General features: G+C 45.8%; 1 protein-coding gene across 1 annotated transcript; it reads left to right on the top strand.

Moving 5' to 3' along the window:
- Positions 1-8,143: 8,143 nt before the first annotated feature.
- LOC130833889 (colostrum trypsin inhibitor-like) lies at positions 8,144-11,403 on the top strand. The gene is made up of 3 exons (XM_057704007.1): positions 8,144-8,262; positions 10,302-10,517; positions 11,262-11,403. The coding sequence occupies exons 1-3, from the start codon at positions 8,187-8,189 to the stop codon at positions 11,282-11,284; spliced, it is 315 nt and encodes a 104-aa protein (XP_057559990.1). The 5' UTR covers positions 8,144-8,186; the 3' UTR covers positions 11,285-11,403.
- The last annotated feature ends 4,259 nt before the right edge of the window (positions 11,404-15,662 follow it).

Here is a 15,662-nt window from a genome sequence, read left to right on the forward strand (position 1 = left end):
CTTCGTGGCCTTGCAGGAGGGCTTCTGAGGAAAGCTGGGGGCTGCCAGAGCTTTTCATATCCCAGCTGAGGGGTGGGATCAGGAGATGAGAAGGGGAGTGAGGAAGGGGAGGAGCTGGGTTCAGTCCTGTTTATTGCATAAACTCCCAACATAACCAGGCTTCCTGTTTCTGCCTGCTGGGGCCAAATGCCCAGTAACAGCACTTCTCAGACTTGACTATGCCCATGGGTCTCATGGAAACATAGACTGTGATTCCAAGAGGTGGAATTTTTGTCCAATATGTTGACTCATGGAGCATCCCAGCACCTTGAGCAGCGCATGGCAGGTGATGGACAGTCAGTGAGTGGATGAGAACAAATCAAAGGACAGATAAGTGAACAGCAGCATGTTAGCACATGTCCTAAATTTGAACCCAGGAAACTGACTTCAGAGTCTGTGCACCATGCACTCTGCTAATTTGTAAGGTATAAAGCGCAGTGCACTTGTGAGGGCTTACACACTCTCCTATCTTCACTCCTCGCATCTATTCACTCCTAATTACAACCATGTACAATAAGCCCCCCCATACACACTCACTCATCCACACACAGACAAGCATCCTCCCACTAACACACACACACACGCACACACACTCTATCAGTTAACACTACCAAGATGTGCCGATTACAATTCCCTTTGTATCTTTTATCTCCTTTAATTCTCACATCAAATCTCTCCACTCTAAGGGATGTTTCTACCTTATCACCTAACACAGAAGAGGAAAAATGAAGCACAGAGAGGTGAAGGCATCACCCAACACCAAACAGCTGATCCGCAGTAAAAACAAGACCTGAGCCCAGCCTTCTAGGCAATCACACACACACACACACACACACACACACACACTGTGCTCCACTTCCAGGGTCAAGAATAAAAGAGCTGGGCTCAATGCAAGCCCAGCTAAATGTCAAAGAGTCACAAAGCTGGGTGATGAGCTGCAGAGAACAGGAGGGGTTTGTGGCTGGCCTTTTAAGTGGGGCAGTCTTATGGGACTGAGTCTTCCACCTGTGGGGTCTGGTCTGATTCTGGGGGTTTAGTGTCAGAAGCAAATTAACTTGTGGGATGGCTAGTTGGTGTCAGAGAATCGGTTGATGTTGGTAGAGACACCATGGATTTGGTGTCTGGGAAAAAAACCCAGACCCTCCTGTCGCTTTGGTGGCCGAGAAGAGGCTTAGGCACAGGGGACTAAGTGCATCCAGAAACCATTATCTGCATTTTTAACAAGTCCCTGCAGATGTCAGGAGCTTCATAGAATGGATTTTGACAGAATAATATCTTGACTTGAACTTACCACTCACCACTAAGTGACCAGGGGCCACTCACATATCTGCAGTTTCCCCAGGTGGACAGGTGACACCTGCCATGCAGGTTCTGGGAAGGGATTACCTATCATCATATAAAGAGGTTTGGTGTTTTTTTTTTCACATTTCATGGCCAATGATATCATTTCCAGAAAGATGTCTTAGTCTGAAGAAAATTTGTCTACCTACATTCTTCCCCCAGTAAAAATATTTATCTGTCAAATTATGATTTTATTTCTCCATTATTAAAATTGATCAGAAAGGCCTGGAACAGCTGAGCAGAGCTCCTGCTCTGCCTGAGGGAACTGCAGGCAGAGATCAAGACATGCACAGACAGCAGTCAGCATCCTGGGAGAAGGGCGGGGAAGCAAGTCTGGTGGAAGGACAAAGAGTTGAGTTTGGTCATCCTTGAGTCCACGGTGCCTGTAGAACGTTTGTGGGAAGATATTGAGTAGATATTGACTCATCCAGGCACACGTTCTGGAAATGCTAATTAGGGATAGACTATGCAGTGATGGAATGCTCACACCAGACTCCATGGCTTTAATCTCTGGCTCTGCCAACTTTCTAGCTGTGTGGCCAAGTCACCACACTTCGCCATCATCTGACTCCTCTGCACAATGGGAGTCCTAATAACGGCACCTACCTCTTTGGTCAGCAGTGAGGACCAAGGGGGTGAATCCATGCAGAGATGTTAGAAGAGCGCCTGCACTCAGGAAGGACTGAATAACAATGTCCTATTTGAGTACCTGCCGGGTGTGTCAGGTACTGTCCTGTCCTAGGCTTTGGGTCACAGCCGTGAACAGCACACAGCTCCCCGCTCTGCGGGAACTGACATTGTAGCTGGTGGACACACAGTCAATGATGATGAACAAGATATGTTTCCAACAGTGATCGCTACTGGGCAGAAAGTCACGCAGAATCCAGGGCGGTTAAGGCTGGTGGTTCTGAATGGAGGGAGGGAAGGAGCCGTGTGGGTGTCCAGGGGATGTGCAAGAGTGAGTGCAGACCCTGACGTTTGAGGGCTCAGTCCCACAAGACTGCCCCCACTTCAAAGGCCAGTCAGAAGTCCCCAGGGTCACCCATATTTTGACCAACATGCTATAAATTCAGACGTTCCACACCTCGCTTCCCTCACTCAGTAATTCACTAGGATGACTCACAGAACTCAGGAAACCACAGTAAAGTAAACACTGTTCCCATTTATTATAAAGAATACAACTCAGCCAATGGAGATGTGCAGGGTTTTGGGGGTACCGAGTATCATGCCGTCTCAGGACACACCACCTTCACAGCACCTCAGTGTGTTCACCGCCCAGGGAGCTCTCCAGACCCCAGTATTTAGGGGTTGATGAGGTTTCAATAGGTCAGCAAATTGATTGAATCATTGGCCGTTGGTGATTGAATTCAATTTCAATACCCTCCCCCCTCGGCCAGAGGTTGGTGGGGGGTGGCGGTTGAAAGTTCTAACCCTATACTCGGCGGATTGGTTTTTCTGGAGACCAGTGTAATTCTGAAGCAATATACTAACTGTTCTTAGCGTCCCCTCATTACCATACAAAGGACCGTAAATTCCAAGAGTTTCAGGAGGTCTGTTCCAGGAAGCAGGACAAGGATCAACTATTCATCTTTTCAGTACACTACAGTGAGGTTCAGGGACAAGGCAGTGACCAGGCATGGTCTCAGAGATGGGGTCCCTGGTCTGGCAGAGTTAGGTGAGATAATATTTTTAAACATAATGATTCCTTTTGAAAATCATGAAATATCCCTGGAGTTCAAACTGCCTAACTTCCTAGGAAAATCTAGAGATGGTTGGCAGCACCTACCACCCCTGCTCCCCAGCCCCTTCCATGGTGAGAAATGCAATATTTCCTGCCATAGCAGTAAAGACACAATGTGGCATTCATCAGTGATTGCAGCCACCACAGTTGGTGAGCCCTGAGGGAACTCAGGAAGGAAAGAATACCTGCCATCTAGCAAGCATCCGACTGCAGCCTCTCCCTACTGTGAGCCCTGAGTAACCTCAGGATGTGAAAACACAGGATACAGATAGCTGAGATGCATATCGAAGGAATGATTTCAGTGAGCGCAGACGCTTCCATCTTCCCAAATATAGAAAAACGCTAAATTCCTTAACTTGGGATATCTGGTTTTCTTTAATTTACAATAATCTTTTGACATTCAGGCTACCTGCCCTTTGTTGCAAAACTTCTATGTAACCTGGCTCCCCGCCACCTCACCTCCACAGAGCAGTTCTTTCACAGTTGCCTTTAGGCTTGAAGTCCTAAAAATTTCCACCCAATAAAACACAACTCTCAACTTCTAGGCTGCACATTTTTTTTCAGTCGTCAGTGAACTTGCCTCATTTCCCCCACCCTCCAGCCTGCAGAGGAGAGGTGAGCAGGGACTTACCCTGGGTCTGGTTGCTGTTTTCATCCCACCCCACCCCACCCCCAGGGTGCTGGCCACCAGGGTGCCCAGGAGGACGAGAAGGGTTACAGAGAGGCAGAGCCGGCTCATCTTTGTGGCCTTGCAGGAGGGCTTCTGAGGAAAGCTGGGGACTGACAGAGCTTTTCACATCCCAGCTGAGGGGTGGGGACAGGGGATAAGTAAGGAGGGGAGTGAGGAAGGGGAGGAGCCGGAGTCAGTGCTGTTCCTGCAAATCTCCCCCTATAACCAGGCTTCCTGCTTCCGCCTGCTGGGGCCAAATGCCCAGGAACAGCACTTCTCAGACTTGACTCTGCCTCTGGGTCTTGTGGAAATAAATACACATTCTGATTCCCCAGGTCTGGATGATGCCTGAGAAGCTGCGTTCCCAACAGGCTCACCATTACAGGTGTGTCCCCAGCCCCCGTTTTCTCTCCTATAAAATGGTCCTCAGAACCACGCTTTGAAAGCAAGCCTGGAGGAGGCTCACGGGGTGGAGGAGAAGGGTAGCAGGCACAGAGAAAGGCTGCCTCTCCCACGCACCTTGGGAAAGTGGCAGAGGAGCCAAGATCAGGAAGAGCTGAATCTCAGAAAATCCCACATTCTCTCCCACTAACCTGAGCCTCTTCCTAATTCTCTGCCTTCACCTTACTTCTTTGGAATGATCACACACTGGTAGCATACGACAAGTACAAGTCACTGGACCACGTGGGTAAAAAGAAACGTGCGTCTCCTTCCGTCCCCCAAGGATGAAATGATTGATTAGAACCCCGTCCCCTTCTCCTTCACTCAGAACAGCATAGAAGCCTCAGTTGCCTGTCTCTGGGTCCCGTGTCTTTGGGGATGCTGTACATATGAAATTTGTTTTTCTCCTGTTCATCTAATGACTAAACCAGCCAGGAAACCTAGAAGGGAAGCAGGGAAAGTTTTCCTCCCTCACAACAACAGGAGGACCCAGGTTTGGCAAATTGCTTAGTGTTCCTGGGCCTTGGTGCCCTCGTCTGTAAAACGGGATGGTTTATAAAATCAGCCCCATTTCTTTGGGATGCTGTGAACGTGTTTGAGACTAATGAATAGAGACTGCTCAGCTCTGCGCCTGTGGGTGGTAGATACTCAAAGATTCAGGGCTTCTCTGACACCCAACTCCCAGTATGAACATCTGGATCTGATCTGAGTCCTGTGTTGAAATAAATATCTAGACCCATGATGTCTAGGGTGCATGTCAGCAAGCTGAAAGTTAACTCTGCATTCTTGTAAATGATCTACAGTTCTTTGGATCCTTGGGGCCAGAGACTGCCCACTTCATGACGTGTTAAGTAAACTCTGTGTCACCTGAACTGTCTTCTTCAATCATTTTTAATGTGGGAAATGCCTCTTTCCCTCTGGGGTCTGGGGCTTCCCTAACTGAGGTCAGCCATGCAGGCAGTATACGCCCATGTGCCTGACCACAGTAAAAACCCAAGACTCCCAGACAGGAGTGAGCTCCCCTGGTTGGCAACAGCTTGGACGTGTTGGGCTGAGGGACGCAAGCTCATGCCTGTCTTCCTCCAGCTTCTCGCTCTGCCTGCAGTTTCCCCCTTTGTTGATTCCACTCTGCATCCATTTGCTGTAAACTTAAGTATAACACCTTTGTGTCCCGTGAGTCCTTTCATGAATTAAACCTGAGTGTGGTCTTGGGGACTGCAAACACAAGCAGTTTTGCTGTAGCAGAAACTAGTTGAGGCACCCCCATCATGTTAGACCTTATTCAGCCCTTATTCTTTCCACCCATTCAGCCTGTCTCCTATAGATGTTTCTTTTTCCCTCTCTTTATTGCTTAATTACATTCCAAAAATAACTGCCCTCTAGCTAATGTTGCACAATGCACCTGGTATTTCCTTCTCTAAGACAACACTCCCTAACACTCCCTTCCTTTGTGAGCATTCTTCATTCCAAAAGAGAAGATCACAGAACAATAACTTCAAGGACCACCAGAACCAGTACCACCTGCCACCAGGCCTAATGATCTCAATGTCTCCAGGAAGAAAGAAGAATGCAAGACTAACTACATCAGCCTTAGTCGTTATCTACAGCCCTATTTTCCATCCGGAAACTATAAGACCCCTTCCTCCTTCCCAGGAAGTGGGGCACAGCTTTGAGAGTGTTAGCCTGCTGTGGCGCCCTTTGCCTGGCAAAGTAATAAAGCTACTCCTTTCTACTCCTCCAAAGCTCTGTCTCTGGGTTTCTATTCCATGAACAGAGGCTGGGTTTTCAGCAACAGTTTCTGTTGTTGTCCCCAAACAGAAACTATTCCTCCTATATCCATAGAAGGTAAATAACTTGTCTGAGGTCACACAGATAGTGAATAGCAAAGCTGGAATTTAAATTCCTCCGTCTCCAGTGGTGAGGCTTTTAACAACTATGGAAGCACAAGTGAAGATAATCTAAGAGAACTGATGTCTCATATAGAAAACACAACACTTGGAAAAGAAAATGTATTCCAAGATGTAATGCAAGAAATTTCCCCTTAAAAAAAAAATCTCTAGTTTGGAAAAAGCATTCTATGTTCCAGTACCAAAAATATGGTGCAGAATGATACCAAAATATAAGTTAGCTCAAGGATAAGCAAAGAGGTCTTTAAGCTTTCAGGTAGGAAAAAAGTCACCTCTAAGAGAGAAAAACATTCAGGCCACTTCATAGCGACACTCCACGTCCTGACAGTGGAGCTACGTCCACAATTGTTCTGGGAAAAGAAAATCTGATCCAGGATTTTTTATCCCATCGAATTGTCCTTGAAGTATAAAGGCAACATGCAAAACTTCAGGGAAAATAACACCCATAAATCCTTTGTATTTTAGAGTTATTTTTTATCTACCTAACAAAATGTTTATGAGGATAATTTGAAGTAAAGATACTTCACGTGGTGGAATTTCATCGTCCACTATGGAAGCCACTAGCCATGTGTGGCTACTGAGCCCAGGAAATGTGACTGGTATGAATCAGGATGTGCAAAATATACTCGGATTCCACAGAGTGAGTATGAAGAAAAGTAAAATATCATATTAATCTTTATTAAATGTTGATTATATGTGAAATTATACTATTTTGGATCTATCAAGTTAAATAAAATATTATTGGAACTAGTTTTACCTCTTTCTTTTTACTCTGTAGAATGCTGCTACTAAAAAAAAAAAAAAAGTGCTGCTAATTCCTTGGTGGTCTAGTGGCTAAGACCGAGGTTTCACTGCTGTGGACCAGAGTTCAATCTCTGGTTGGGGAATTAAAATCCCACAAGTTTCGGCAGCGAGGCCAAAAAAAAAAAAAAAAAGCTGTTACTAGAAAATATAAAATTCTCCTTGTGGCTTGCATTATATATTCCTGCCGCACAGCACTATAGTAGAATTTGGGGGGAGTGATTTTGCCTTTTGTTTATGCTATTCAATACAGCTTGATCCTTTAAAAATAAATATGAGGGACTTCCCTGGTGGTCCAGTAGTAAAGAATCTGCCTTACAATGCAGGAGACATGGGTTTGATCCCTGGTCAGGGAACTAAGATCCCACATGCTGCGGGGCAACTAAGCCTGTGCGCCACAAGCACTGAGCTCACGTGCCTCAACTAGAGAGCCCACATGCCACAAGCTACAGAGCCCACACACTCTGGAGCCTGTGTACCACAACTAGAGAAGAGAAAACCTGCATGCCACAAGTAGAGAGAAGCCCACAGGCCACAATGAAGAGCCCGCATGCCACAGCTAAGATCCAACGCAGCCATAAATAAATAATAAATCTTAAAAAAAATAAAAAATAAAATTCTGATTCCCAGCCATACCCCAGATGAATGGTTAGAATTGGGGGGGAAATAATAAATAAATAAATAAATAAATAAATAAATAAGATGATTTATATGAAACAATAAACTCTTTATCCCAAAGTTAAATAAATAAGCCAATGAACAAAGAGCTATGTTCTCTCTCCTGGGGTGTTGAGACACTAGCTGGGAGGCTCTGGATGGGAACCAATAATAACAGAATGGAGAACAGCTGTGCTGGGCCTTTAGGGATCATGAGGTCCAGCCCACCTGTTTTACAGATAGGGAAACTGAGGCCCCCAAAGGAGGCCCCTTTTCAGTCCAAGGTCACAGGGACTCGAGTCTGCAGTAGACGAGGCTGGGGACAGCGTTCCAGAGGCTACTGAAGCACCGTCTTAGGGGACTTGCTCAATGCCAGGAAGAATCCATCCAAGGCCAGTGGCACTGCCTCCAGGTAAGAAGTCCAGTTCTTCCAGCCTACACCCCAGGCCCAGGGTGCTTCCTATTCCAAGTAATGAAAAACAAGACATTTCCCTCAATCCTGGGAAATAGGGGCCCTTCTCCTTCAGCTGCAGGTATAAGTTCCAGCCTCCCAGCCTCAGCCCAGAACAAGCAGCTAGCTACTCACACCATGAAGCTCAGCCGCCTCCATGCCCTTTGCCTCACCCTCTGCCTGGTGGCCTTGGCCAGCTCAGGAAAGACCTCAGGTGAGCTGAGGGGTTGGGGAAAGGGTCCCTGAGATAGTAGCTGTGGGGTGGGGGGATGCTGGATTCAACTGGCCACCTGATCACTTCTACCTCAGGAGGAAACCTGGGCCTAGGTATGGGAAGGGACTCCCCTGTGGTCACCATCTGGTCTCAGGGAAGATCTGGGGCCAGACCTTCCAGATGTCTATTTGACATCTTCACCAAATTTTAACTTTTCTTAAAAAGCAATACATATGTTTGTTTTAAAAAGACAAGCTATATGTAAATGTGTGAAGTTTAAAAAGTGGGCCGCCTCTTTTACACAATGCCAACAATCCTGCTCTCCAGAATCCTACTCCCTAGAATTCTTAAGCAAGAAAATTAATGTTCATACTGCTTTGAAAATGAGGCCAGATTCTCAAATTTGGCTGCACATGGAAGTTTCCTGAGGATTTTCTGGGTCCCACACTCAGAAATTCTGAATTGATTGGTCTGGGATGAAGCCTGGGCATTGGGACTTTTTTTAAAAAGTTCCCCAAGAGGTTCTAATATTCTAACCAAGATTGAGAATTGTTTCCCTAATAGAAGGCCTTGAATTCCCTTCCTGGAATGGCCTTTTCCCTATTCTGGGTTAAGTTTCTCCCAGTATATCTAGCATGGTCAGTGTCATACGCAGTGAGGATTTACAAAATTATTCGGTAGAGCTGAGTTGACCCAAGTGCTTGCTTGTTTGTTTGAGGGATGCTGTCCTTATTAGGGAAAGTGTAATTCTCAAAGTGGAGTTTGTTGCATCCCAGAAAAAGATACACCGAGGTCCTGGGTGTCCAAGGCTAATGGCTGAGGGAGGGGGTGTGTGTGTGTGCGCCTGCCTGTTTGATAAATTCCTTTGTGTGATAACCAGAGCTAGATGTGAAAGGAGTTAAAATAACAAATGATTCAGTAAAAGAGGCCAGTTTCTTTTATTTGCTAATTACTCATGGATATTTAAGATTATTTAATGCAAATATCTTTTTCCTAGTTATAAAAAATGATACTTGTTCATTGGCATTCAAATGATATTAAAAAGAATTTTTAGGGAATTCCCTGGCTGTCCAATGGTTAGGACTTGCAGCTTTCACTGCCTTGGGCCAGGGTTTCATTCCAGACTTAGCGAACTAAGATTCACAAGGCGTGTGGCGCAACCAAAAAAAAAAAAGAATTTTTAGAAAATAAAAATCACTTCAAATTCTACCACCCAGAGATAACTACTCTAAATATATTGGTGAACAAACTTCAAGTCATCATTCTACTGGTTTATATGCATATTTTACATCCGCAGATCATACTAGATCTCCTATTTTTTTTTTGTTTGTTTGTTTGTTTGTTTGTTTTATTTTTTTTGGGGGGGGGTACACCAGGTTCAATCAACTGTTTTTATACACATCTAGATCTCCTATTTTGTAATTTAATTTTTTATTCAACTTGAGTTATGGACCTCTCTCCATGCTGATGCATATGGATCAACACTATGCTGTTTGGGTTTTTTGGTTTTTGTTTCTTTTTTAGCCCCACTGTGTGGCATGTGGGATCTTAGTTCCCCAGTGCCCCTGAAGTGGAAGTCTGGAGTCTTAACCACTGGACCACCAGGGAAGTCCCAACACTATGCTTTTTAGTGACTGCATAATGAGCCATTAATCCCCTGTTGGTGAACACATGTTTTTTCCAAATTATTTTTTGCAACTATAAACAAAGCTACAACAAACATCTTGATGTCAAATTGTGAGAGGCTGTAGGATACTGCACTTGGGATTTGTAATTGGATTTGGGTTTAAATCCCAAGCCTCTCTCAACTTACAGGTTTTATGATTTGGGGGAAATTACCAAACCTCTCCGAGCCTCAGTCTCTTCATTTGTGAAATGGGGAGAGTAATACCTTCTCCATTAGGCTGTTTAAATGATGGCAAGTATAGCAAACATCTAAGAGTGCACTTGGTGTAGAATAAATTCTAGGGGAAAAAAGGTACTTATCATTTCTTTAAAAGGACACATAGGTGACAGTCTGTTCTTTTTTACCTTTTCAGATAACCTCAAACAAGAGGCTTCCCAGGAGTTGTTCCAAACTTCCCCTGCTCTGTGCCAGCTCCCCCCAGTGAGGGGCCCCTGCAAAGCCTCTTTGCGCCGATACTTCTACAATTCTACATCCATTGAGTGTGAGCCCTTTACCTATGGTGGTTGTCAGGGCAATGCCAACAATTTTGAGACCATAGAGATCTGTTTGAGGGTCTGCAAACCCCCTGGTGAGTCTGCTGATAGACACAGGAAGAGTAAAGGTGGTGATAGGATGCTGCGCATGTGAAGGGAGAGGGTGTTGGTGAGGATGCTGGCAGTGATGTAGATGATAATGTTACTATGGGAACTGGTGATGATGATAACAAGAGGAATGAGAGGTGTCACTAAGGGCTAGTGGTGATGGTAGTGAGGGTGCTGGAGGTGTAGATAGCAAGGCTGTGATGGACGGTGGCATGGATAGTAAAGATGAAAAGAAGATTGGGGGACTTCCCTGGTGGCACAGTGGTTAAGAATCTGCCTGCCAATGCAGGGGACACGGGTTCGATCCCTGGTTCAGGAAGATCCCACATATCACAGAGCAACTAAGCCCGTGTGCCACAACTACTGAGCCTGCACTCTAGAGCCCGTGAGCCACAACTACTGAAGCCCACGAGCAATAGGGCCCACAGCAACAAAGACCCAACACAGCCCCCCCGCAAAAAAAAAATAAGAAAGCAAGACTGGTTATTGTAGTAAGCCCTTTAAAATACGTGGTGGGGCTGGCAAAAGTGAAGACGGCAATGTAACCTTCACAGGGGTGATCGTGTTGACAGTGACTGTAGCAGTGATCACAGTGGGAGGTGACAGAAATGAGGAGGCCCCCGGGATGGTGGATGTTGAAGGGGTTGGGTGAGGAGTCCAGCTTGATGGCTCTGGCTCTAGGCCGCCAACAGGCCAGCCAGGAAGGGAACTGACTGTCACCTCCATTACAGAGACCAAAATCAAGAGCAGCTGAAGATGAAGCCTGTACGTTCCCAGGCCTTGACTGAAAGCTGGCTTGGCTGCCACTCCTGCGCGGAGGCCCTTTTCTGAACTCATCCTGTCACTCTCTGGGACTGAGTCAATAAAGTGATCACAGTTGATGTGTCCTGAAGTCTTCCTATAAGGGCCCAGGCCTGTCCTCCAAACAGGCATCACCCCCACCCCTAATCTCCTTCAGACCCTCCTTGTCCTATGTCCCCAGAATGAAAATGAGGACAAAGGACACAAGTTCCCCTATCACCAGGGTAGGGTCCTCATGGAAGCCAGACTGAATGGAAGTTTGGGGCCTTGCATGTCTGTCCCTAGATCCTGGCCTGCTGCTCTTTCCTGCCTGGGGCTGCAGGATAAGCCAGAAAGTTCTTCCTGTCCAGCAGGAACCATGGCCTGGAGAAGTGTAGACGGGGAGGAAATTCAGGGAATCTTGGCCAGCTAGGGTGACACTCCCCTCTCCACCCAGAGGGATACTGGAAAAATGAAATTTTTACATATTTTTTAAATTGTGGTAAAATATGCACAACACAAAATTTACCATTTTAATCATTTCTAAGTGTACAATTTAGTGGCATTGCGTATACTCACGTTGTTGTGCTAACATGACCACCACCCACCTCCAGAACTTTTTCAACTTCCCAAACTGAAACTTTGTGACCAATAAAAATTAACTCCCCCTTTTCCCCCTCCCCCCAGCTCCCTGGCCACCACCACTCATTTCTGTCTCTATGAATTTAACTACTCTAGGAACCTCATATAAATGGAATCACACAGTATTTGTCTTTTGTGACTGGCTTGTTTCACTTAGCATCATGTCCTCAAGGTTTGTCCATGTTGTAGCCGATATCAAAATTTCCTTTTTTTTTTTTTTGGTTTGTTTTTTTGGTTTTGTCTGTTCCGCGCAGCATGTGAGATCTTAGTTCCCCAACCAGGGACTGAACCCGTGCCCCCTGCAATGGAAGCACAGAGTCCTAACCACTGCACCGCCAGGGAATTCCCAAAATTTCTTTCCTTTTAAAGACTAAATAATATACATTTCTTAATACCAGACAGGGGCTGCCCCGACCACCATGCCCACCACCCCCTGTAACCCTCTCCTATCCTGCATCTAATCTAACCACTTCCTCTCACTGAAAGCAAAACTGCTGCCCAAAGTCAAACAGCAATACTAGAAGCCAGAACCTAGGATTCCCAGACTGAATCCCTGTTCTGGCGATGTCATTGGTACCACTGGTGTTCCCTTGCTACCCCCATCCCCTTCAGATGTCCTGTTGCCCAGGAGCCAATCTAGACCATGTGAAATCACATCAGGAAGGACACGCTGAGTAGCCAGCCTAGCACTAGGCTCAAGGTGGGGGGAATCCAAAGTTAATGGACGAGGACCTTCCTGGCGGTCCAGTGGTTAAGACTTTGGCTTCCAGTGCAGGGGGTACGGGTTCAACCCCTGGTCTGGGAGCTAATATCCCACATGCCTCATGGCCAAAAAACCAAAACAGAAGACAGAAGCAATATTGTAACAAGTTCAATAAAGGCTTAAAAAAAAAAAGTTCAATGGACCCTTGGGCTTTATCCAAGGCCTGAAATGCTGAAATAGACATGAATACATATACCAGGGTGAGTCAAAACTTATCCACACTCTGGCTGTAGACTTTACAGAAGTTTTAAAATAACCAGAGTGCAAATAATTTTTGACTCACCCTTGTATATTTGAGAGAAAGGGTATGCTTTTCTCTTCCTTTCCCCACTCCCTTTCAGGTTCTGAACTGTTACCCAGAGACTGAGCTCTGGAAGACAGAGTGAGGCTTGCCTTACCTACATGCCAGGCACTGCTCCAGACACACAGCTACAAAAGACAAAAATCCTGGCCCTTATAGAGCATAATCATTAATAAACAAGATAAGTCAGACACACAACACGTTAGATGGTGGTAAGGGCTACAGAGGAAAACAAGACAGACAAGTGTTGAGCTGGTAGCTGGAGCAACAACTTGTTTGTTTTTAAATCTTAATGCTATTTTATTTCCATTAGAAAAATATTATCTATATAAAATTCGGTCCAGTTTCTTCTCCTTTAACTTTACCTCTACCATTCAAACTTAAATGCTTTAATTTTACTCAAGTAAAAGCAGAATCATATATCTGACATGAGAACTAAATATTTCACATCATTAAATTAATGGGGTTTAAATATAACTCCTCTTTCCTACGTGTTATTTTCCTTTACTTTTATTTTTCTGAGTAGCTATGTAATGTCTGTCTGTTTTCCCACATCCAGTAATATGAGTGTTATAGAAGCGTAATTTACATCAGTAACTAGATTCATCATTAATCTTCAATTCATGTTCAATTCCCCCTATAATATGGTCTTTCCACAATAACTTCAGATATTTCAGTCAGCCTTACAGTTGGAGTAACAACTTAAAAATCAGGGTGGCCAGGAAGATCTCATCGATAACCTGATGGTGGACGTGGTGGAGAGGAGTTAGATTCTGAGTTTATTTTGAAGGTAGAGCAAAGACATTTGTTGACAGGGCACAATGGGGAATGACACGAAGGATCAAGGACAAGTCCAAGGTTTCTGGCCTGGGAAACCAGAAAGATGAGAGTTGCCGTTAGCAGAGATGAGCCGACAATGGGTGAGCATGTTTGGAGTGGGGGTGGAGATGATCAGAAGCCTGGTTTTGTGATATTGAATTTGAGATGCCTCTAGACATCCAACTGGAGATGGCAAGTAGGCAGCTGGGTAAGTGAGTCTGGAATTCAGGGAGGAGGTCTAGACTGCAGATATAGGGTGCTGTCTGTACATAGATTACACAAGACATGGTAGTGGAGGGCATTTCTAGGTACTGACTTGGCTGGGGGTATAAAAGACAGCCAGGCCACAACTTTGTGCTTTTCTGAATGGCAGACTCCACTCCATGCAAGCGGCCAAGACCACCTCCCTTCAGATAATCTACCCACCTGCATTCTTGTCTCACTTACACCCTGCATATTTATGCTTGGAAGTGAACCTAAGTAAAAGCATCTTGACCCAGTTGCTTTTGCCCATGGTCTGGACTAGCTCACCCACATCCCCTCCCTTCCTACACATGCACACATGTCATTTGTATGTTCTAGAGGCTCTTGGAAAACCTTCAGAGGTAACTGGAACAGCCTCATCTATGTTGGCTGTACAGACAAAACGAGTACTACTGTATTAAAGACCCTGCACTCATACTTGTGGGGTTTCTAGGGAGCCCCTCACCTTACCCATCCCTACCTCTAGGCCCCAGACCCCACGCCAGAATAGCCCACATCCATTTATACATTTCCATTTGTTGATTGAGCACTTAGAACTTGTCCTGAGTGAAGTGAGGTCCAGATAGAGGACAGCCCCTGTGCCTCTAGGAAGCTCCTAGTCTAACGGAAGTTAAAGGACAGTAACAGCCCGGGTGATAAGGAACATGAAAGCAAAGTCCAGGGCAGAGAAGGGCACCCACAGCAGTGCAGTGTGTCAGGGAAGATTTCCTGGAGGAAGCAACATCTCACCTGGTTTTATAAGTCAGCGTGAACCTGGCAAGTTGAAGGGGGCATGTGGTTGGTGGAGCAGGATATTCTGTTTGATGGGCAAACCATCAAACCACTATAATGGGAGAACTGGGGGAGGGAGGGGTGGACCACAAGTAACTTATACAGTTGGTACCAAGTGTGTCAGAGGAAAAGACAAGATGGGGGCAGGGCAGACATCTGCCTACGAACTTGTTTTACAGGAATCCAGGGTTATACAACCAGGAGAGGTGGACAGGGGCAGGCTTCAACCCAAGGGCTTCAAAGCCTGTGGGTGGTCTAAGGGCCACCCACAACAGAAGCTCCAAAGGAGTCTGATTAAAACACAAAAACTCCAAGGCTGGACTACATCCAGACCGACTGAATTCATAGGGTCTGGACCCTAGGAATCTTCATGATTTCCCAAGAGCCCCAAATGGTTCTAATACACAGTCTGGTTGGGAAACCACCACCCAGAGCTCTTCTGTCTCTCCAGCACTACCCCTGGTGATACGGGACTGGTTCTCAGAGCTTCTAAAAGGCAAAGGATGATTCACTTTCATGGTCATGGAGATGTTGACATAAACACTCCCAGGCAAACCCAGGGAGTTCTGGGAATTACAGTCAGATGATGGTGGTGGGGGAGGAGGGGAGCAGGAGATGAGAAGGAATTTCTGGCAGGGGTGGGAGGAGGCAGGGGAGTTTTATTTGGTTGGTTGGTTGTTTCCTTGTTGGGGTGGGGGAGGGAGGGGATGGGGTAGGAGGTCCTCTACAGGCACCCGGCAAACACACCCTAGTCCCCGATTCTTCCCAGGCCTCAAGGACGGGAGGCAAAGA

The sequence above is a fragment of the Hippopotamus amphibius genome, chromosome 12 (assembly GCF_030028045.1).
Source record: "Hippopotamus amphibius kiboko isolate mHipAmp2 chromosome 12, mHipAmp2.hap2, whole genome shotgun sequence".
In the NCBI taxonomy this organism is placed as follows: domain Eukaryota; kingdom Metazoa; phylum Chordata; class Mammalia; order Artiodactyla; family Hippopotamidae; genus Hippopotamus; species Hippopotamus amphibius.

Coding starts and splice junctions, on each gene's coding strand:
- LOC130833889 (XM_057704007.1), top strand. CDS start 8,187: ATGAAGCTCAGCCGCCTCCATGCCCTTTGCCTCACCCTCTGCCTGGTG. Junction 8,263..10,301: donor CAGCTCAGGAAAGACCTCAG/GTGAGCTGAGGG, acceptor TTACCTTTTCAG/ATAACCTCAAACAAGAGGCT. Junction 10,518..11,261: donor GAGGGTCTGCAAACCCCCTG/GTGAGTCTGCTG, acceptor CCTCCATTACAG/AGACCAAAATCAAGAGCAGC.